Raw genomic sequence first — 22,742 nt, forward strand, 5'->3', positions numbered from 1 at the left:
AATATGCATATATAAAATAGTTTCATGTCTCACTTTTCGGTGTTGGTAAAAAAACTGGTTGGCAAAGTGGTTAACATGTTGCCTTGAAGAGTTAAATGCACGATATTCAATGGTCTTCTAGGAGGTGGCAAGGCTTGTAATCGATTGTGAGGAAGATGGAGGACTTCCAATCTTGATGGTTGCGACAACAGCCTGTCCGGAAGAGCCGTGAGAGCATTGTGCGACGCGAAAAGTGCGCGCAACGCCGGCAATTCAGTTGTCCATTCCGGTAACGCGTCTAAATTGTTACTAAAAAAATAGAGATTTCACAAAATAGAAATAAAAAAGTGATAAACGTTAAATTAAAAGCACGTTTAGTCGATCATTAATTGGCTACGTTTAGAAATGTAATTAATAATATTTTATTATTTCTTTTTTGTTGAATATCCAATTCGTAATAACATTTACGTGATTGTATATTACATTTACTTACTAGGAAACATCCAAATGCTCCAGATTAGTTGGCACAGGTTCGACAGTTAGCTTTTTCAATTCTGTGCAAAAATGATATAATTATTTAATTAGTTATTCTAATAAAAAGTGTGCTTGATTTTTTTTTAATTGTTTCTGTTTCAAATAATTTTTTGTTTGGTAAAAAGCATATAATCGTAACAACATAGATATATTTATACTCACTATTGTTTCCAGCGATGAGTGATACGAGATTTCGACCACAAAGAGTTAATTCCGTTAAATGATTTCGCGCACAGCGCACGCTTCTCAGTTCTTGCAGAGCACTAATGTCCAATTTTTCAATGCTATTTTCGCTGACATCCAAGTGCGTCAAACTCTTTATTTGCAAAAAGAAAAAATGATAATAAGCGCTAAACTGCTTTGTCATAACTTTTTTATTTTATTACTTAAATAAAGAGGCTTTATTTGTCAATTGATGGATTGGAAAAAATAAAAATTACAAATTAGCAAAAGTTTTATAAAATATATAAACTTACGCCATAATTTCCCAAAATTATATTTCCCTTCAGCTGATTATTCCTTAGACTGATCTTATGTAAATTGCTATGATTGGCTTTTTCATCCTTGTAAAATTTTCCATGATCCGTCTTTGACAGAACTTCCTGCGGATTATTATATAAACGTATAGAAAGTGTAATAAATTTGAAAAATTTTGAAATCGTGATTTTCAGAATTCAAGAAAGATCCAGACTTTTCTATTCTACAGATTATTATACTAACTAATGAAGTAATGTTTAAGTGATATTTTAAATTGTTTTCTAAATTATAATAAGAAGGACATTCGTTTCTCTAGTTGACGATTATTTAAAGATTTCACAAGTCTTCAGTGGTAAACCTGTTACTGATAGATCCTTGGTATGCATATGTGTGCGTGCGCGCGCATGTGTGTGTGTGTGTGTGTGTGTGTGTGTGTATGTGCGAGGATCTTTCACCGGGGGTTATCCTTCAGCCAGGGGAAAGAGAGGGGAAAAGAAGATATTTCTAATTTTGAATACAGCCACTAGATGTCTTTGAAGTTGACAAGTTTCTTGTAAGTAAGATTATGTCCGTGAGGACATAAAGGTATGCAAAAGGGTGAGTATGTTAACTCTGATTTCTCTTCAAATCACGAATAAATCTTTCGCCTTTTACTAAAGATTTCCGTGGAGAGGAGTGACTTTAAAGAGTCTATAACCAATTTTTTACCGTACCTAGCGAAAGCTGGGTCATAAACTTAATACAAAATTAATTTTAGGAACAACTATCAGTAACTGTTTCAATACAAGGATTTTTTTTTTTAATAAAAAAATCCGAAGAAAGTTCTGAAATATTTTTTTTCGTATAACTTTCTTCTCTATCGAAATGGAGAAATACAATTTTGAAAATTACAGAAGAAAATTATTACAGAGATTGAGACAATGTTATAAATTTTTATGTTTTCTTTCTTAAAATAGAAAGAGACTAAATATATTTTATATACATAAGAGCTCGAAAAATCTGCTAATATTATTTAATTAAAATTTTAATTCTTTTTCTCAACTTACCATTAGATTTTTTTTTCGATTTCAGAATTCATTTAAAAAAATTTTTTTTTTAAAATAAAATAATATTATTATACAGAGAAAATTGTCACGTGTGTGTTGTGTATCGCAGTGGTCAAAATAGGAATGTTAGACACGTGCTCGAGTAGTTAAATAAATACGAAGGTCGAGGTTAAATAGAAACGGATCGATAAAAAGACCGCTTAGCTCTTATGAGGTAATTTTTAATTACCAGACAATTTCTTTATTTTGTCGCTTTTAATATAATATTAAAATTTTTAATTATAAATTATCCCTCTAAAAAGAGAGTTTCACTTAAAACATTAACTCATTATGCTAAAAGCGACAAAAATTGTCTGGTAATATTAAAAATATATATAAACGCCCAAATTTTTTAACTATTCATTAAATATGTAAAATATTTAACGTACTGTAAGCGCAAGCGCTCGCATATTGAAAAAGGATGGTGCGGTGCTGAGTAAATTTCCGACGAGAGAAATATTTCTCAAGTTTTTCAGCCGCGTCACTTCGTCTGGTAGGTTCTTGATGCTATTACGGTCAAGGATCAGCTCTTTTAGACTGTAACATAATAATGATGTTGTTATGTTTAACAAACACAGATTAGATCGTGAATAAATTAGTATGCAAATAAATGCATCGTGTGCTATTTTAGAAATATATATTGACGTTAATTACTATTTAAAAATTAAAAAAATTTAAGTGGTTTTAATTTAAACAGAAAACATGTTTTTCCAACATCTAATAAAAAAAAATAAGTTTATCTTTGCGACTTTTCTGCTTTGGTTTTTCTTGTATTCAAATTATTTCAATTTTCTTGCTGTTATTAAAATTTATCACAAATAAATACCAAAAATAAATATTATCAAAGAAACCATAAAGTGTTATAAAGACTAGATTTATAAATATTGGTCTGCAAATATTAATAAAACAAAATTTAGTTGTTAAAATGGGTTTATAATGATTCAAAATTATAGTTTTTACGGCGTAGTATTGTAGCGCAATTTTTAGCGACTACTGCGAATTGTATCTCGAAGCTTCGGACACAAGAGTCGGTGAACCTAAACGAGCGAGCCGCCCACAGGATGTGCACTTGAGTAGAAAGTTTCGAATTATAGTGAAAACCTTCGTTGCAGTAAGCAACTGTGTCATCGAATAGACTTTCGATTTTTGCGATTAAACCAATAGCAGTTCTGTCACACACACACACACACACACACACACAGTACATCTTTAATCTCATGACAAATTTTAAAACCTTTATTTTAATTTATATATGTATGCGATATATAAAAATATAATGTTTTTGCGTTTCAAACAATTAAATTTAGATTTTTTCTTAAAAATATATTTAGAAAAATGTATTTTTTTACTTAAAAAAAAAAAAAAATAAGAATAATAAATTTACAAACATAATAAAAAATTATAACAGATTTTCAATTATAGCACACTATATATTTTGTGTTTATAAAAATAACTAAATGATAAGCTATTATAATTGATTACAAAAAAGTAATTATAGATTATCAATAAAAATACAGAGTAAAAAAAAATGAAGAATTACAAATGCGAGTTATATAGAATGAATATTATTATGTCGTTAACGTAGTTAATGTTCACTTCGTAAAACTATTGTCGTCTCATTTTAGAGCGGGCACTTGTTGTTTCTCACCTGCTTTGCCACTTATAACTTCTAACTGTTTGGTTGCTCTGCACACGCTAGTGTAAGAGCAAGGCAGTGTTTAAGTATCTGGAGTATTCTCTTCAGTAAACTCAGACGATTGTTATCATTAAGATAGTCTTGTTAAAAGAGAACACTTTTTTTTATACGTATTTCACCTTATTTCGCAGATTTTTCTCTCTTTTGTAATTTTCACTAATTATTTTTGTTTCAATTATCCTTAGCATGCGTGTGCAATGCGTAGAAAATTTTTTAAATAATCAAACTTTTCATTATAAATATTTAACAATTATGTTATAAAATTATGTTATTTTATTATATTAATCGAATGGCATATTGCTTTATATTGCAGAGTTGTTTTATTAATAAACATGTGCTACGTATATTGTAATATTTGTAATGATAGTGCATTACATCGATAATGCACGTTATTAAGAGTCTCTTAATAATTTATTTTCTTTATTATATTTATCAATAATGCATTCTTTTCGAACGCGGTGAAACGATGGAATATCCGAACTCATCGCAATCGATGTCGCAATCGGTGACATGACCTCGTTTTTATTTTAATAAACATTGTCCATTTATAAATAAATTTTTAAATGCGAATCGTACACTAGCATGCAAGATTTTCACAATTATTAAATTTTTATGACATAGTAATTCGATTTTTAACATCGATCCGACAATCGTGTACGAATTTTGAGAATTGCACATTCATAATTGCTTCGATCATCAGTACAAAAATTCATAATTTTTTTGACTGCGGAATTTCTCGTGGCAGCGACTCGGAAACGATTTCTGCGCTTTTCCGTGACACGATTTTCGCCAGAGGTATACACTCGCGGCGGTTCTTCCGAGGACTAAAGAGATCGGTCGAAAGGCGAACTTATTCCGCGAGGATGCCGTCTTCTGTCTGAGGAAAAAAGAGGGAGGCACAACCGAGGATGGGTTGGCTGACCACTCTGATGTAACAGAACAGAAATTGTCTGTACGAAGCGGGACCAAGCGATAATGCGTCGTGGCTCGCTCCGGACATGCACCAGCGATGGCCGACGAGAAATCTTTGTTACATTTGTATAATGCTTCGACTTCGCACGAATAACGTCACCAAATTATACTTCTAGTATAACATGTGATATGCAATACGCTTTTATCGAAATAGCTGTTCAAATTTTGGACTAAAAATAATTTTAAAAGCATTTATGCGCTTTAAAGATACATAAATCATGTGTCAAAACATTCGTAAAACCATGAACATTTAGATAGATTGTTTTATTATTTATTCCGAATATATCTGTGCAAAATTTCATCAACAAATTTGACAAAAAAACATTGTCAGTCATAAAATATTTTATATATATTAACAAAGTGCTCATATATATTAACAAACGTAATAAATATTCTTGCAAAATTTTGTTCCGATTCATTAACAAGGTTTGTAAATTATTCACATTAAATTCTAGCAAAATATAATTATTGCATTATTGCTATTGTTAAACAATTCGTGAGATTTGCGAAATTTTCAAACAGAAAAATTAATTGCATTATTAACCACGTATATTTAAATAGCAAGCCTATTTATACCAGAAACTTATAAAAAATAAATTTATCTGATGAAACCTAAATCTCTCTTATAAAAACCTAAATCTCTGTGATTCTCTCTTTAAGATCCTTTAGCATTGAAAGCCTTTTGTTCTCATATCTGGGTCAACTAAGATATACCCGGGACGACGGAAGCTCCCGCATATTATCACATGTCGTATAATTTTAAATTCAAATTACTGCGCTTTTCTTTCGCTTTGAGTGCCCCGTTCGAAATGATCGTTGAAAGTGAATTGTGTAAAATTGCCTTAAAGCCTCTTCTGCCGTAGAATGGGGTTGAGCAACATAAGGAGCCATACGTCGGGGCAGTGGCGCGAGACGACTCAGGTGGAAACCGCCGCATGCGAAGTAGTAAGGAATAGTGAATGCCTGCGTGAATGAACTGTATTCGACTTCAACAAGTTCATTTTTGATGAATGGATTTCGTGATCCTCTTAAAAAAAACTCTAACTTGTGACAAAAATCAACTCTTTGACTCGAATCTCGTACTTCTTTGCGGCATTGTTAGTCGTTAAAATGTTTTCCATTGTCAAATTTTCTTCAAAAGATCAGACTTGAATAAAACACGTACAATTGCCAATGTAAAATTGTCGGCCCGAATAGTATAAAGCGTATATTTGGTCAAAGTATAACGCATGCGGCGTTAAGCTGTCATCGTTTCTACAGTCGAAGCCGGAAAGAACGGTTTCTATTATAGAACTATTTATGAATTCATCTAACAATAGAAAGAAAGGCGGAAAGAATTCTTATCAAGCCTTTAAATAATTTTCAAAACTAAACTCTGAAAGTTTGTTTTAAATTCATCTATGGCGAATTCACGTGAAAAGTACTTTTACTTCCCACGTGTGTGTGTTTGTTGCCGACTCGCGTATGTGCGCGCGTGCAGCGTCACCGCCGTGTTCACACCCCATAGTTCCTCCCTCCACAGAACTCTGGTATTCTCATTTCCGGCTTGTGGAAAGCGGTTTTCGAGAAACTTTACGTAATCTTCGTTTCGATTGTGCGATCTCTCTCTCGCGAGACTAGGTTTTTGCGTTATCCGATTATAAGAAACGTTGTTCTTTCATAATTTGCACATCAAAAAACAGTTCAATGATGCGGAGCAGTTCAAAGTACAGAATGGACCAAGAGTCAGGATATTTTTGTAAAAAACAACTACGGGCAATGTGATGTGAACTAGAATAATGAATAAAAATATTTTTAATAATTTATCATTTTGATTAATTTAAAATTTTGTAAAAATTTCTTATTACGCAGCTGTTTAATTAAAATAGTTTTTACTTATTATATAATATTGCCCAAATTATATATTTTACATATAAATATTCGTATTTTTCGGATTTATTTCAATATCAACAGCCATATGTTCTTTAGAAAGCTGGAGTGTTAACAGTGTTACACGATCATTATTGCGCGCGCGCTGATTACCCGCACAAGCCCGTTATCACCGCTGATCGACAATAGCGGGTGATTAATGTGTTGGTAATTAATTGTGCTCCTAAATTGACGCACATAAATCAGGCGGCACGGAGGGAAAATTTAGCGTGTATTAACGTATATTAATCCCCACATCGATTCCTCGCAAAATAGATCCCAAATATAAATATCAAAATTAAATACTAATTAACTTTTAATATTCCGTTGAATGAAATATCGAGACGTTAAATGGCGTGTGGCAATAATTTTCAATAAGGAAATAATTAAAATTGAAAGAAAAAAGAATAAAAATTTTTGAGTGTTTGTTAACATATTTGCTTGTACTTGAAGATAATAAGCTGATTTAATTTTAAAAAAACAAGCAATATATAATAAATAATAGAATTTTCGATTATTTCCATTTGTAGCACAACAGCTTAACATTCGAATTAGCATCTTGCAAAAGCGGCAACAACATTCGACGCTTTCACGTATTGATTTAATAAAAGAGAATAAGTAAAAAAACAGAATAACATCATGTACATACTTGACTAGTTGGCAGATGTCAGCTGGAATTATTTCGATCTTGTTGTCCGAGAGATTAAGATAGGTCAATGCCGGTAACTCCAGCAATTCCCGCGGGATTCTGCGGAGATCGTTGCTCTCTAGATGGACGGCATGAAGTTTAGGAAACCTACGCAAGGGAATGGAGAGTTACGTACGAATTAACTACTAATTAAAGTTTCCTTGTAGTCTCGCCGCATTGTTATCAGACGTACACTCGTGCTTGGTTCTTATCGGAACGAGTTGAATCTATCTGCTCTAATTATCTGATTTTCCGCAACAAAAATTAATTTAATTTTTATTTTTGTTACCGTGCATCGGATCTTTTCGCTAATGCGGGAAGAAAATATTTGCTTACTGTCTTGTTTCTTGTTGCACAATAATTAAAGAGAAGCGGAAGCAATGTAGAAACGAGTTAAATAAATTTTTTCATTACTCGATATAGAAACAATTTAATGTAAATGTAAAATGTGCATGCAAACCTGTGTAGAAGTTTTAGATTGTTATCGACGTTGGTGATCTGATTGCAGCACAATACGAGCTCCTCTATCGCTGGAAAAGCAATCGCGCTGTCAGGGACTCTTGACAGACCTCCTTTGCTCAAGTCCAACTTCTTCGGACATGACGGCAGCTGCGTAGCCTGTAAATATACAAAAAACGTATGACACATTACATCAATATATGTCAAAAATACATTTTCGATGTTTTTATTACAAGAAATTCTTCATCAAATAACAATATATATAAAAAGCTGAAAAATACAAGGAAAAGTAAGGTATCCTTTTACTTTTTGACTTTCTCTCATTTCGCAAACGGAAAACTAATTACTGTATAAACATGCAATATAGATGCGCACAGATATATAAAAATAAAGTCAAGTGGTTAGATCATTGCCGCAGTTTTTGTGAACCGTAAAACGATGTGTACCTCGAACTCCAAGGAATCCATATCTACAGTCTCGTCTTTATCGCATTCCTCCATGATAGCAATCAAATCTCCAATATGCATTGTCTCCTGAATAGTCTTGCGGGAACACGTTCCGCACAAAGCACACTCGCGATTTAATTAATTATCTAACGAAATTCTCGGTTCATCTTGATATGATCGTTTCTTGACATAAACCGCACAATTCACTTGGTGAAACATAATAATTTGTTTAAAAGTTTGCTGACGGCAATGCTCCAATTTCACTTTCGCGTGCATTATAACGTTTTAATTTGATACTTTAATCCTATAATTCCATCATGTTCCATCAAATTTAATTATTGTATTGGGTTAAACACAGATTATAATGCATTTAGCCTCGCTGAGCTTTATTGTAAGAAACCGACATAAAATAGCGCTGATGCACGAGCAATATTTGTGCCGACAAGTATTGTTCTGCTCGTTGCGCCGATTACGAATAGTCTCATTGTCCGCGGCAAACTTTCAACCGAACAATGAAGACGTCAGTCAAAGTTTCCTTATCGGCGCTTCATCCACGATCACGCACAAAGAGTCCTAAAACAATGTGACGGAAAAATCGCCACTGATATCACTAGAAAGCAGAATGTATCGCGAATAAATTAAATACAACAGAAACTGTTTGTGAATACAAGTTTAAAAGTTCGTGCAAATTAAATTAAATTTACGCATCGCGTTAATTTTCAAGATACTTTTGTATTTTAGGGAATGCAAATATTCTAAAAGACATTTTAAGTTTAGCCGTTTCTTGAATGTTCTTAAAATTTTCGTGATGTTTATTTTTGTCAAAAATAAAGTATTTGGTTAAGAAATTTTTCTGCTTCTAAGTTTTACATTCTCTCAAAAGAAATTAGATTTTCCTTTGCTTTTGTTCTTTTTATTTTTTGATTTATTAACAATTCTCATTCTTATTTCGATAAAATCGTTCAAGTTTGACTGTTTTCTAATGCTACAAATCCTCAGTATAAAATTCTTTATTTCATGATAATGCAATTTAAATGCGGATCAAAGTCTTTTCCGCCATTAAAGGAAATCGTTGATAAAGGAGAAAATGGGATTACGAGAGGAAAAGCGAGCAATACTGTGAGTCATTGCGGGAAAGTCTTGAGTCGCATGAGCAAGCACGATCGTCGTGTAATGCCAATTCGCAATTTCCGGTTATCAAATACGAGGGAAAGTAATTTGCATCTTCCTCCCTTCTCTTTCTTTCTCTCCCCTCCCCCCCTCTCTCTCAATATATAATTTAATATTTATCAGAAGAGAAATAAGAGTAGAATAAGATGAGTGAATAGAAAAATGATGTAAAAAAATTGCTCGCATTGACTGGTTGACAGTAGTGATATGAAAACGAGAATACCGTCAGTGGTGATATGAAAACGAGAAGAAAACGACATAAAATGACGTTTCCAGGTAACGGATGTGCTTAGATCACCGTGAAAAGAGAATGTAGAAGGCGTAACGAGAAGGAGAGAGAGAGAGAGAGTAGTCTTATTTTATTCGCGATTTAAAATAATATAGCGGAGAAGTTTACAAGAAATTAAGTAATAAAAAATCTTTGCAATATATTATTTTAAACAACAAAGATTTAAAGTTAACTAACACTCACAGGCTACGATTATCTGTCTATAAGTCGCGCATAATACAAGTCATCGCGGTCATTGACGCTAAACAAAAGATTGTGTTCGCTGATGCACACTATTATAAGGTAACGTGTATGATCTATAAAAATATTCATTGTAAATTAAGGCGCATAAGTAGACGACACAATTTTTTTATTTTTTTTAAAGTATGCAATCGTTACTATGCAAGCATTAATACTATGTTACACGTAATTCATGAAAAACAGCCATCTGAATGTAGCCTATCAACTTTAATCGATCATCTTTCCTCATATTTCACACTCAAAAAAATATTTCGCTGATGTAGTTAGATTTCTAGATATCGCAACAAGAATGTATCGCTATTTTTCGTATCTGTGAAAACATTGTTTGTCACATACAGAATTTATAGCAGTAATGTTCTAGCAATAGCTTCTGAAAAATTTAGGTACCATTGCTAAATGTTATTCATTGCATGATCTAACACGTGATTGATCTTATATAGATAGGCGCTTTAGAGAAACTTTCTTTTTAAAGTTCACAAACAATACAGATATATATTCTGTTTCTGTCATCTAAACTGATTAAGTAATTACATATGCAATATCACAACAGTTGCTAATCATTTATCTGTTTTAGTTAATTTTTTACACCTAGAAAATTTTAGCTATTATTGCAAGATCATTTTTTTGAGTGCAAAAATTAAATAAACATTTAAAATAAGAAACCACAAAGATTTTTATTACTTAATTTTTTTCCGTTATAGTATCTTAATTCGAGCAAATTTGGAGACATTTTGTATATGTTAAAGATTTTACTTTCTTTTTATATGAAAACACACGTACGCTGTGATATAATTTATAATGTTTCGTAACAAAGGTGTTGAGTTTAGATTAAGAGCGCTGCGCATGGTTGGGAATGTACAGGAGTGATGAACTGTGGAAATAGATTCCGCATGATGCATGTACGCATGAATTATTATGAGATGTAATTAGCCAGCACTGTTACTACGTCAGATACAAATTCGCTTAATGTAGTATACCGTTCGACATGTGCGGAATAAATTCATTGTGTGAATTACGTAAACCGTTAAACAAGTGCTTTTACACGTTTAGGGAGAACAATCGTGAAAATTATAAGAAGCACGAGAGTCTAAATTAGAGCAGAAGTAAAAATTTTTTATTTTTCTTATACGAAGCGTACGATCTTATGTTGCATCTCGATAGATTGAAACAATTTGTTGATTTGTTTAATAATACGCCCGTCTACTTTTATACGTGGAGTCGAACAAGTCGCTTTTAATCGATTATGGGCAACCGCGTATCGGTGGTCTGTGCAGTAGTTAAAAATTCCAACCGCATTCCGTTTTCGATTAATTCCCCGGGATTGTGCCGAGAGGAACACATGACAATGAACGTTCAAACGTGCTTTCGAGAACTCTTTTAATACTTGTTCATTCAAGTGTGTTCATCAGATGAACGCCGAGATTATCGTTCGATTTGTGTCAAGAGTTGAGAATCAAAGACATACCATTTTTTCTTAAAATTGTTTGTGCAAGGTGTTTCAGAAATTGCATTTTTCTTTTTGTTTTTTTAGCATTTTGAACAAAATACTAATCTATGAGACTTGTACGGCTTTGTTAATATTTCAAAGTTCATTCTTATAACATTCGGAATAAATATCACAACAGGTGTCTTAATTTCACTAATTTCTATTAATGACTTCTCTTCAAAGTTGGGCACAATCACAAAATGTTTGTCAAATAAAATACAAAATGTCGAAAGCACCTATGCGTTCGCATTTTACTAATGTATCGCGGAGTTTTTCCAAGTGTCATCGTAAATGTCACCCAAAAATGTGGTCGGAAAACACTGGTCTTTTGCAGTCTCCGGAGTTTGCTTGCCGGATACGGAGCATTATTCACGACTACCGCCGGCACGTCACTGAGAAGCCGTGCGGAGTTTGTCGCGTGTCCTGCGGTACGTAAAGCGGAAGACAGCACGCTCAGGTGCTTAGCATTGCGCAATTTTTGTGTCTGCTAGACACTTCGAGTTTCAGCCTCAAGATACTAGGTGAGAGAACGACATGTGTCGTCTACACCGACACTGACATTTAGCCGCTGAAAAAGTATACATCTGGACAAAAATTCTTTATCCTCTTAACAACTTTTATTCTTTAACCCGACTGATGTTTATAGATCTCTGATATCGAGTTAACGTTAGATAACGATTAAAAAAAATAAATATTATTTAAAGAGATTTTACCGTCAAAAAAAATTAAGAATTTATCGTCTAAGCATTTAAAACTCAGTATTCAATAATTTAAAAAAGAAAAAGATCATTCCAAGAATCAGCATTGCGTATAAATTTCAAAGAATCCTCACATGCAACTTACTTTTCTCATTATTATCACGCACGTTGTGTTCTACTGAGGATATACGACAATTGAAATAGAAGTAACAGTGACAATATGGTTGAGTTCTCGTCGAAGGAAGCTTATCCTTCTTCTCTTCTCAATTAAGGAAACGCATTGCGCAATCTTCACAATGCGACAGAAGACTTGCCTAATGGCCAATTTGAAGATCAATTTCGCGTGCCCGTACCGTTGAAATGTACGTAACGGTACGCACACATCCGCGATTCTTCTATTCTTCCTCTTTTTCATTTTTCTCGTCGTAACGTTTTGATATTGCTTTTTATTGTTTTTCTCTCAAATAAATATTATCCTAAAATATTTTAACAGTTGATGTGATCTATGCGATATATATATCTCCTGATAAAATCTATCAGGATTAAAAATATTTGGAATTATATTTTTATTTGTTATATTTTTAATAAAGAGAGAACAAATTTCATTTTAAATTTCGTGCAATTTTTTTGCTTTTTTTTCATGAAATTGACGCACCGCTAACGATTCGTAATATATTTTTATAAGAATAAAACTAAAATAAAAATAAATTTGTATAAATAGAGCCATATTTATTTAACAAATTGTACATATAAAAAAATCATCGTAAAAGAGTTCAAACCTCAGAAAGTGTAAGTTCTAAATTCTTAACGAGGGTCAGTTTCTATAGAACCACACGGTATATAAACTTTAATTAAACTTTATGAACTCGATGAAAAAAGTGTGTACACCAAAGAAATTGATCGCTTCTATCAACATTGTCCGACCGGTGCATCAAGTAATCTCGTAACCATCTAATATTTGCAAAGACACTAATTTTTTCAAAAAACTATTGTATAACCATCATAATAAATTTTTTAAATTTACACCTATTTTGAACCTAAAAATAACTTTAATTTTTGTTTTCGCTGCTTTTATCAGAAATCGATTAATTGTAGTTAAACATAAGCAAGTGCAAAAGCGTATAATAAGATAATAAGCTATTTTATTAAATTTATATTGAAGCTTTACACTTTCTACATGAAATATAGTTTTATTCATAAAATTTTTAATATTAAAGATAGAAGACACGTCAAATCATATCAGAATGTAAATTTATTTAAAAAATTTGCTAATATTCTAAAGTATTATTTTGAAAAAAAAATTTAATAACAGAATTTGATGCTCAAAATCAATTATATTTGGCACACGTATCATTGAAGGAAGAGAAGGACGAAAGAGTGAGTAAAGAGGTGAAAAAAAGGAAAAAAGAAGAGAACGCGCGCGCACGTCCCAAAAGACAGAAAGTATTTGCAGAAATATAGAAAATATCCTGGGGATACGTTACATTACATCTGGGCAAGGCTCCGTGACTTTTTTATCCGAAATTCTGCACGCAAAAGTGGCATGGCGTGACGAAGAAATGCGGTGGGAGAGAAATAGGTGGAAATGTTTGATATATATGCGTTCGAACGTGTGCGAGAAAAGATATTTGAATAACGTGATAAGAATTCTTCTCTGGCGTTCGGTAAATGCATTCCGACCATACCAAACCGTCCGTTTTTGTCCTCGAAAAGTAGGAAATGCCGCGTCGGAGCAGACGAGCGAGGAGATTTGACGAGACGAATATCCAGTGATTGGTCGATTACGTGCAAATGCAGCAAACCCGCGAGGTGAATTTAGGACCAAGTTCCAGACAGAAATTGATTTATACATTCATTCGGCTTGTACAGAGAAAGGGGTAAGTGTTTTGCGCCAGCTTCTATGTATAGATTGCTTGTAATTATAACATTAAATGCGTGAATTTCTTCCTGGACTTTTATATTTATATTTTTTATCAAGCTATGTGTAAAGTGTATTATTGTAATATCAACCACATATACATTATTTTATTATTTTCAACAGAACTCTGCTATATCAACGTAGCGTTCTTACTTCCATTTAACTCCTTTATTTCACCAAAGATAGTGTTACGATCTCAGGATTGTATTGTATTTATAAAACTGTTCGGAGAGAGAAAAGTTTCCGATTAAAATAATTGCATTTTTTTTCTAGATGTACGATAGAATATTCAAGAATATCTAGAAAGAAAACTAAATTATTATCGATCTATAATATCTATTTATTTGTATTTTATTTCAAAGATATACTATCAGATTGCATTTGGATTTGAGATCGTACTAAATTGTAGTTTAAATTATTCAAAAGATAAATTTAAAAACAATTCAAAACGTGATTGTGTTCTGTGTTTAGTACAACAGTATACGTTAATAAACATCAAAGGGTCAATGCGACATTCGGCAAATACAATATATATCAGTGCTGCGAGCGCGTTAATCTTGTTCAATGAACAGAAAATTAATGCGGCTGTTTCTCTCGTGAAAATTGATTAGTCGCATCAATTCAGTAATTTCTGAAAATGTTAATATCAAAAGTGCCGTGATTGATATAAATATCGCGTAATGCAGTTCTTTATTGACTGAGAAATCTATTGACGCGGAAATTAAGAGCATTCGATCTTCCTTTCACAGATTTTCGATGCAATAAATCGTTTTATAATTCGTCAGCTTCCCCCAGTGTGAGAAATATAGAGCAATTCCGCAATGTCGTTACCACGCGCTTTCTTTTACGACTTTATGCGCCTTCATATTGCCAACGATTTCTTGATTCTATTTCAATCGATCGCCCGCAGACGCGTATCGCTTTTTCTGAGCGGTGCAATAATGCGTGAAAAACTATCAGAATGTTTTTCCGACCGTCGTTCCTTATGAGAAACCGCCGCATTTAATGAGTCGTTACCACGCGATCTCGTTAGCGGGACACCCGGTATACGGTGCTCAGGTGAAGAGGATTTTCCCATAACGAGAGCATCATTATCGTGCTGCCGTCCGCGGACCTTTTTTTTCCCTTCACCGTAGTCTGCTTTTCCACCTGAAGAAGTCCTACATCGTTCCGGAAGGATCTGCTAAATCAGGTGGAAACGAAATGCTTCTCCTATTTTCTCCTTCTCTTCTCTCTTCGCAGTTAATACGAAGTTTGCGATTTTTCGCGGGCTGCAATCGTAGTTTCTACGATATTTTTCTAATCAAATTCGCCAATAAGATAAATGTTCCAGTGACCGGATATTTAAAAGTTAATTATTATTAAAGATATAATTTTTTCGATCGAAATAAAATTTGCCTCATCTTTTCATACGCATAATAAAGATTAAAGTACGTAATTAAATGTTACACAAGAATTTCTAATTCTTTTTATATGCTAATTTATTGATTATTATATTTTTTCAATATTATTTTTGAGATTTTTATATTTATAAATATTTAATAGTAACTTGTTATAGAGAGATTGAGGCATATCCGACTACTGGGACATTTATTTTATCTCTCTTTTTATTTAATCATTAACGACAAATAAACTGTTTAAAAGATGACAATCGTAAGTATTTGGTTAAAGGAAGATTTCGTAATATCAAGCGAGAATATTGTTAATTAATTTTGTACGTTTTAAACGCGTCGTTACGTTGCTAAAGCTTTACGAAAAAATGTCGTGCGCGTGGCGTCAGGTTTCTTTGGAAATTTTATGAATTTAGTTAAGGAAGCTGAGGTTGTAAAATGTTAAAGCCTGTAACGAGCAAAGTTCCGTGCGAGAGCTTAATAAGCCGCCTTAATAAAAATTCCTGCTTTGATCACGACAGCCACCCGGTATGCAACGCTTTAAGAGCCCTCGGAAATAATTTCGCTGGCGAAAAAAATTGGAGGGGCGGAAGGGTTCGCCTGTCCTCGGTGTTTCCCCTTTGTAACTAACAAGCGGAATCCATGTGAACGCACGTCCGTTACTGGTTTGCTCTCGTGAAGATCTTTTGAGGCTGAAAACGGGACGGGCGCAAAAAGAGCGCGAAGGATGGGCAAGATAAACCAGTAAATAACAATGGTACTACTTTGATAAAAAAGTGTGCCACAAGCAGCTAAGCGCACAGCGCTCAACAAAAAGAGAAGTTCTAACGTTGGAATTTTTCTTGAATTAGAATAAGTAATGCCAGGCATTTATTTTTGCTGAAGGAAATTCTCGCTAAAGAAATGTCGGCTTCCGATTTTAATTTCACGAAATTAGAAAGATTTATAATATTAGATTACGACCAGATGAGTTTTCCAGCACGGATGCTTGGAATATCTTTTCATTTTCGACATACTAATTGCTACTTCATAAGCTCTTTGTTAACTTTTGTTTTGTGTCACCTTATGTCGACTTATATCATTGTGGCAAAGTATGAATATTGTGCATTGCACTATATTTTTCGTTGAAAAGCTCTCTAACAAATGTGGCCGGTATTTTAAACGATTGAAGAGTTTTAAGAATAATTGAAAAGCAATCTAAGAAGAAGAAGAGTCGCGGAAAGGCAAAAATAGCGATGCGAGTGTCGTAACCAGCAACTTTTCTGAAGTGCCTTTCAGCGATTAAGAGGAAACTTTTGCGATTTACAGTGGATTCCAAAGAAGGCCACAGACTTCGATGCTTCAATTAGAGATTTACAGCTGAGATCACTATTTGAACTTTACATCTTTCTTATTAATTTGATAAACGTAGATGACTTCGAGTGTTAAACGGAAAACATGTGTTCGCGATGTGATGTTTTAGTATAAAGTACAAAATACATTGTTTTTATATTTTTATAATTTGTAGCTAATATTTTATAACCGATTCAAGACTTTCAGTAAATTAATGCAAATATTACATTGTCTGCAAAGTTATTTTTCATGTAATAACTCAAATTATATAAATTCATATTTATATCTTCTAAATTTTCTCCAGGTTTTTATGTATACTGTGTTAGTGAAAAATGTTCAAAAACAGTCAGTTCTAATTTTTAATCCCCTAGCAAGGCTAATCACCACTACCTTCCTTCGGGACAATTCCTTCTACCTGCGTGAGGAATTACGGCGGCGCTTTTATCTTTTGTGCTTAATGCTTTTCTTACATTATTCTATCTCCTACTTTTATGCTTACTGCAAAGAACCACTTAATATGTGAGAATTAATGTGAGAATAAAATCTTTTTTACAACAAAAATAAAATCTGAATCATGCTCCCCGCGTTTTAACGATCGGCGGTCGTAAAATCTCGTTAACTTGCGAAATAAAAAAAGAACTGCTCGCACACTTCATAATTCCGTTAATTTAAGTATGACTTATGTTTGCGAGAAGCGAGAAGTTAATTCGGTCTCAATTACCAACGCGGAGAATTTTATGCGGTGAAATTTCAGTCAAATATGTGCTTGGTAGTCGCAAGAGTGGATTTACGTGTTTATAGCGGCAAAAATCGGCCCATGATACAAATTACGGTATTAATTCCGCGTAATAATACTGCGGCAAATGGATTCATTTAGTTACGTGTTTGTGAACGCACGATGGGTTCGACGGTGCGTATAACATTCACACGTACACGGATGGATCAAAGCGCGAATAGAATTTGGTGTATTTAATGCTTACTCTATATTTAGTACGAAACAATTATGATTACAGAATATAGAAGATTGAATAACGATATTTAATAATACATATTGTTAGAAATATAAAATAATTGAGGTAACTAAGCTCGTCAATATTTAATTAATTAGTTAATTAATCTGTAATATGAGCTTTGCTTAAGTCATAGGTCAGAGCAAATGAATATATTGTTCGTAGGTATAATATTATAATATGCAGGAATTTTTAATACAATAAAAGTTTTAATAAAATTTTCTGATAAATTTGATTGTTTTTTTTTCTTTTAAGAAAAACTTTGAAGAAAAAAAAATTGTCACTTGCAACTCATGAATAAAATTTTAATACCCAATCAATATAGTAATTAATCTAAAATTACAGTTTTGAAAAAATTGAATACTTTATTTTTGTAAGGTAATATATTATCAATTCTTGATTAAAGTTGTTGCATTTTGTTTTATTAATGTTTTAATAAAGCAATTATTTGCACTTTTATTATAACAATCATTGAGTCGTCGCTAAGCGAGATTAATCTTCGCCGATTCACACATTATATCGTTAGTGTTAATTAATCTTTCCTGTTGTCATTCGCGATTTCGTCGCAAACAGCGGCGCTGCGAGATTAATCACTTGCCCTATACGGCAATCATTCCTCGTAATTCGCTGCTATTTCTGAGCCTCTTAATAACTTTCAGTTAATGACGCGCGTTCATTGAATTTTGCTGTCGCATTATCGCTGAGTGAAACGGATTGCGTGTTCACAGTTTTCCGCGTATAATAAATAGCACGCTTTTTCCGAGTAACGAGTCGCGCTTTGTTTTAATATTAATTTTGACTGGGATCGATTTTACGCACCACTGTGTCCTAAATGAAAATGTAGGTCATTACGCAGAATAATTAAAAGATATCAATAAAATGCGTGGAGAAAGAAATTTTTTACATTACATTCTTTTAACATTTTCTATTAAAGGCTTCTCTTACAAACTATAAATTGATTTCATCTTAATGCGTCTCTTTTTAAATTAGCATCGATTTTAAATTCTTCTCAATTTAATATATTTGTACTAACAAGAGAAATTATTATATTTTAATGCTAAGATACATCGTATATTGACGCGTATATGTCAAAATATAAAAAAAAAAAAATAAAAAAACTGTTGCAAACAAGTTGAAAAATTGCAATACTTTCTACGAGACAAGATTTCAGCGACCATTTTTTTGTTATTAAATTGTTTTTAATAAAGATCGATCTTGCACATAGTTACGTGGTAAATGAAAATGCATGTCATCACGGACACGATATTAAAAAGTTTCAGCAAAATGCACTGTGAGAGATAAATTTTTTTATGGAAATATGTCGACGAGCGCATCGAAGTAAAATAACAGTTGGAGTTGTAAATAATGCTGGGATTAAGTTTGTGTAGCAAAACAGAACGGATGTTTCGCGGATTATATTTTTATGCTCTCAATACAAATAAACAAATAGAAATTATAATGTTGCGAAGTTTTTCTCCGGAGTTTTTTACGCATTTCAAACTCAAATCGATCGTAATTTGATAAAAAAATCCGCGATGAACGACGCGACCACAATTCCGCAACACTTGGTACATATAGAATTTATAGATGTCCTGTTTTTCGTTTGTGCGATATTCTATTCCAGTTACATCCAGTGTACGCGACGAATGCGATTTATTAATGAGACGATGACACGTAAACTAGAAGCAGCTATGTGATGCAACGTTACATCGTGGTCAACGCATTCTATTGACACGCGTAAACGCATTTCGCATAGGACGTGCGGATAATCAGATTGAAAGGTATCACATCTGTTATATCGAACCGCATTTGTTTACCTTTCATTTTTCCTATTGTTTTCGTCAAACATAAAACAATAAATTTATCCGCACGACTGAAATGTTCATCACCAATGTCGGGCGAGCATGATAGAATATTCGAAATAAACATTCGCTATTAGTCGGACTTTTGTTCTGAAAATTTAATAAATTTATTCCAAAAAAAACTTTCAATTTTTGCAGACATTTATATGCAAGTCTATATGTATAATAAATGAATTGACAATACCGTAATCATTTACCGCTACTATATAAATAAAATATCTGACTTCTCTCTGAAAATAAGATCTGTAGAGAATTAATTTAATTGAACGTTATTGATGAAATGAATGGAGAATCTTAAAGCTTTTAATAGCAAATAAAAATTGCTGATGTACTAAACCGTATTATCGAAAAATCAATCATTTAAATCGTTTTGCTCCTATTACGAAAATAATGATGCTCCACTACAAAATGTCACGATGCACTCTATTGTGTCATCGGCACACCGCATTCAAGAAAATTGTTTCATTATCCGTTACGCGCTTGAAAATAACACACTTCTGACACGCGCGAATGTCACAGAAAATATTAAATAAAACGAATGCGATAATGTGAATTAAACGTAGATAATCATGATATATTTTGTTTGTTGTCAGATCTTGCGTATGACTTATCCCGATCTATCTGAGGAAAAATTGTGACTTTTAAATTGCACAATTTAAAATTATTTAAAATAATTTCAAAATATATAATATATACATGTATATGTAAGCAATTATAAAAAAATTATATCAGAAAAATAAAGATAAGAAATTTAACAGAATAAAGAAACTTTTTTCTGCAAAAAGATTTGTAACACATAATATAATCCTTTGATATCATGCGTGCAAGAAACCATAATACATTAGCGGGAAATGAACGAAACGTGGATTAAACGCGATTTCCGTGCATATGGTCAATGTAATAGCAACGGTTCATGATGGTGGCGGCAGCGATGGCGGCGGCAGTGATGCATTTCCGCCATCGGAGAAAAGCGGCAAAATAGTACGCGCGTTGAATAATTCAAAGCAAACGGCAAGAGGCAGAGACGAGCCGTGTCTCGTATTTGTACAACTGATCGCTGAATATTTAGCAATGTGTTTATCCAAATCATGATCTCGCATTTCAGGCCGCATCACGTTCACTTCGGCGCGCTACAAATGCAGCCAGCGAATTCGCTCGCGATGCGATCGTCGCCGGGATGCCGCGCCCGTGTGCTTCTCTCGCGTATAATATGTTAAACTTCTTGAAAGTTGCCATTTATTGCGGATTGAAAAGAGTTCGGAACGAGATCGACAAATGTGCAAATAGAAAAGAAATAGTTGCGCAGTGAAGTAGTGGATTTTCTGACAAATAATTTAAAACAACATTTAGAAGACCAATTTACGAAAAAATACTCCAATTGCTCCGTTGTTTCTTAGCTTGCGGCTTTTTCATATTTTTCATAAATAGTTGTAGAAAAATATTAGATATTTTTATATGTAAATAAAATATTTATCATATATAAAGTTATTTGGTTGAGTTACATTTCCATGTTTTTGAAAAAAAGTTATTTTAGCTACACAGAGAGATTCGAATGTTGCTTCTCGTATAAACTCCAACAGCTTTATAGATTCGCGAACTACTGGATATTACATTATAAATATTACATAATAAGATTTATCTTTGACTGCGTCATTAGATTTCCATTTCTCATTAGCATATATCGACGAATTGATCTTTGAATCGTCAATAACATCACGGAGGGATGTCGGCAATCATTCTGTCATAACGGCACAGAAGTGCGTACTTTTATTTTATTTTCCCATCTAATACGTCCGTTCCTTTCGTCGCATTTGGATATTAGAGTTTGTTCATCGTGATTTCATATTCAGGATGTGCCTTTAAACCAATGTTTGCATCATTTTGAATTCCTCTTGCTATACATCGCTCGCGCGCAACTCTTCTTTCAGCCCCAATTCCCTCTCTTCCACAGCTACTACCCCTCTCCTCCACGCCGCATTCGCTAGATGAACGAAAGGACTTTCCTTTGATTTCAATGGCGCATTAATCGCTTCATAAGATCCTTTGTAGAATCGATTGCTCTGTAGCGATATTTGAAAATTAGGCGTCTATTTATCTGCTTTCGAGATGAAGCTTTTAAAAGGCTTGCAATATTTTTTTCCTTTTACCAAACCTTTAATCAAATCATTGAATTCAACATTTCTACTATTATTAAAAAATAAGTAAAGGTCTCGAAATATATCTCCATTAGTTTCACCCGAATGACGCACATGTGTAACGCGTGTGTAACGCGTGTGTAACGCGTAATGAAGAGGCGTTTCACAGCCGATATATGTATCGGGCAAGCCTTTCGTTGTCCTTTTTGTTGGCCGATGATTCCATTAAAGCCCATCAAAACGCCTATGTTAGTCCTCATTTGCATCGAGCCGCGCCAGTCGGCAATACACAATTCTAATTCACTACTGCTGTTCGTCGCCATGTAACGACATTATCGGGCTGCCTTCCCCCAGCCCGACATAATTCTCCATGTTGCACTCTGTTCGCCACACCCGCATTGACGTTCCACCTATTCCTTTCCTGATATGGTTGGTATGCTTCGAAATATCACCCGCTCTCCATATGACCCATTTACATGCGCAAAAGTGCTTTCCGAGATTATTGGAATCGGTGGATCCGTTGCGGCGGATAAAGATGTCAGAATTTTCCGAGTTACGCGGATTCTTAAGGAAGGCCTTTCACTCGTTAATACACTCTTATGCATTTTAATAAATATCAGATCGTGCACATTTGTGTCGACATCGGCCGCGCTTATTTTCAGGAAGCCATGCAAAATGCAATTGTACGAGCCCGTTGCATGAGAATCGTTCATTCCGCGAGTTGCCCGAAGAGAAGTCTCGGGAATCGATTTCAGCTACGGGAGCTTAAACTTTAAGGCGACTGCAATTGTCGGGCAAACATTGACTACGTCGGAAGCTGCATCTTTCGGAGAATGGATTTCTTTCTTTTTGTTTCGACACGCGCCACCGTGAATTTCCTTTCTGCGTTTTATTTCTCGCACACGGCACGAAGGTTTATCACAATTTATCGCAATATTAAACTTTTTTCTCGATATATCGAGGCGAA

The 22,742-nt window shown here is 33.6% G+C and overlaps 1 protein-coding gene and 1 non-coding gene across 2 annotated transcripts in view; one reads left to right on the plus strand and one right to left on the minus strand.

Moving 5' to 3' along the window:
* Phlpp (PH domain leucine-rich repeat protein phosphatase) overlaps nucleotides 1-22,742 on the minus strand; it is a 56,022-nt gene that overhangs the window by 4,364 nt on the left and 28,916 nt on the right. Inside the window, exons 6-12 of the mRNA XM_012371633.2 lie at nucleotides 7,800-7,957; nucleotides 7,301-7,447; nucleotides 2,465-2,612; nucleotides 990-1,115; nucleotides 676-829; nucleotides 473-533; nucleotides 34-288 (exon numbers count right to left, since the gene is read on the minus strand). Coding sequence (XP_012227056.1) covers nucleotides 34-288; nucleotides 473-533; nucleotides 676-829; nucleotides 990-1,115; nucleotides 2,465-2,612; nucleotides 7,301-7,447; nucleotides 7,800-7,957 — 1,049 coding nt within the window. The remainder of the gene's footprint in view (nucleotides 1-33; nucleotides 289-472; nucleotides 534-675; nucleotides 830-989; nucleotides 1,116-2,464; nucleotides 2,613-7,300; nucleotides 7,448-7,799; nucleotides 7,958-22,742) is intronic.
* On the plus strand, nucleotides 1,598-1,720 carry LOC136998300 (U5 spliceosomal RNA). Its single transcript, XR_010888894.1, has one exon. It is a non-coding gene; the product is annotated as a U5 spliceosomal RNA (small nuclear RNA).

This window comes from Linepithema humile, chromosome 2 (assembly GCF_040581485.1).
Source record: "Linepithema humile isolate Giens D197 chromosome 2, Lhum_UNIL_v1.0, whole genome shotgun sequence".
Classification (NCBI taxonomy): domain Eukaryota; kingdom Metazoa; phylum Arthropoda; class Insecta; order Hymenoptera; family Formicidae; genus Linepithema; species Linepithema humile.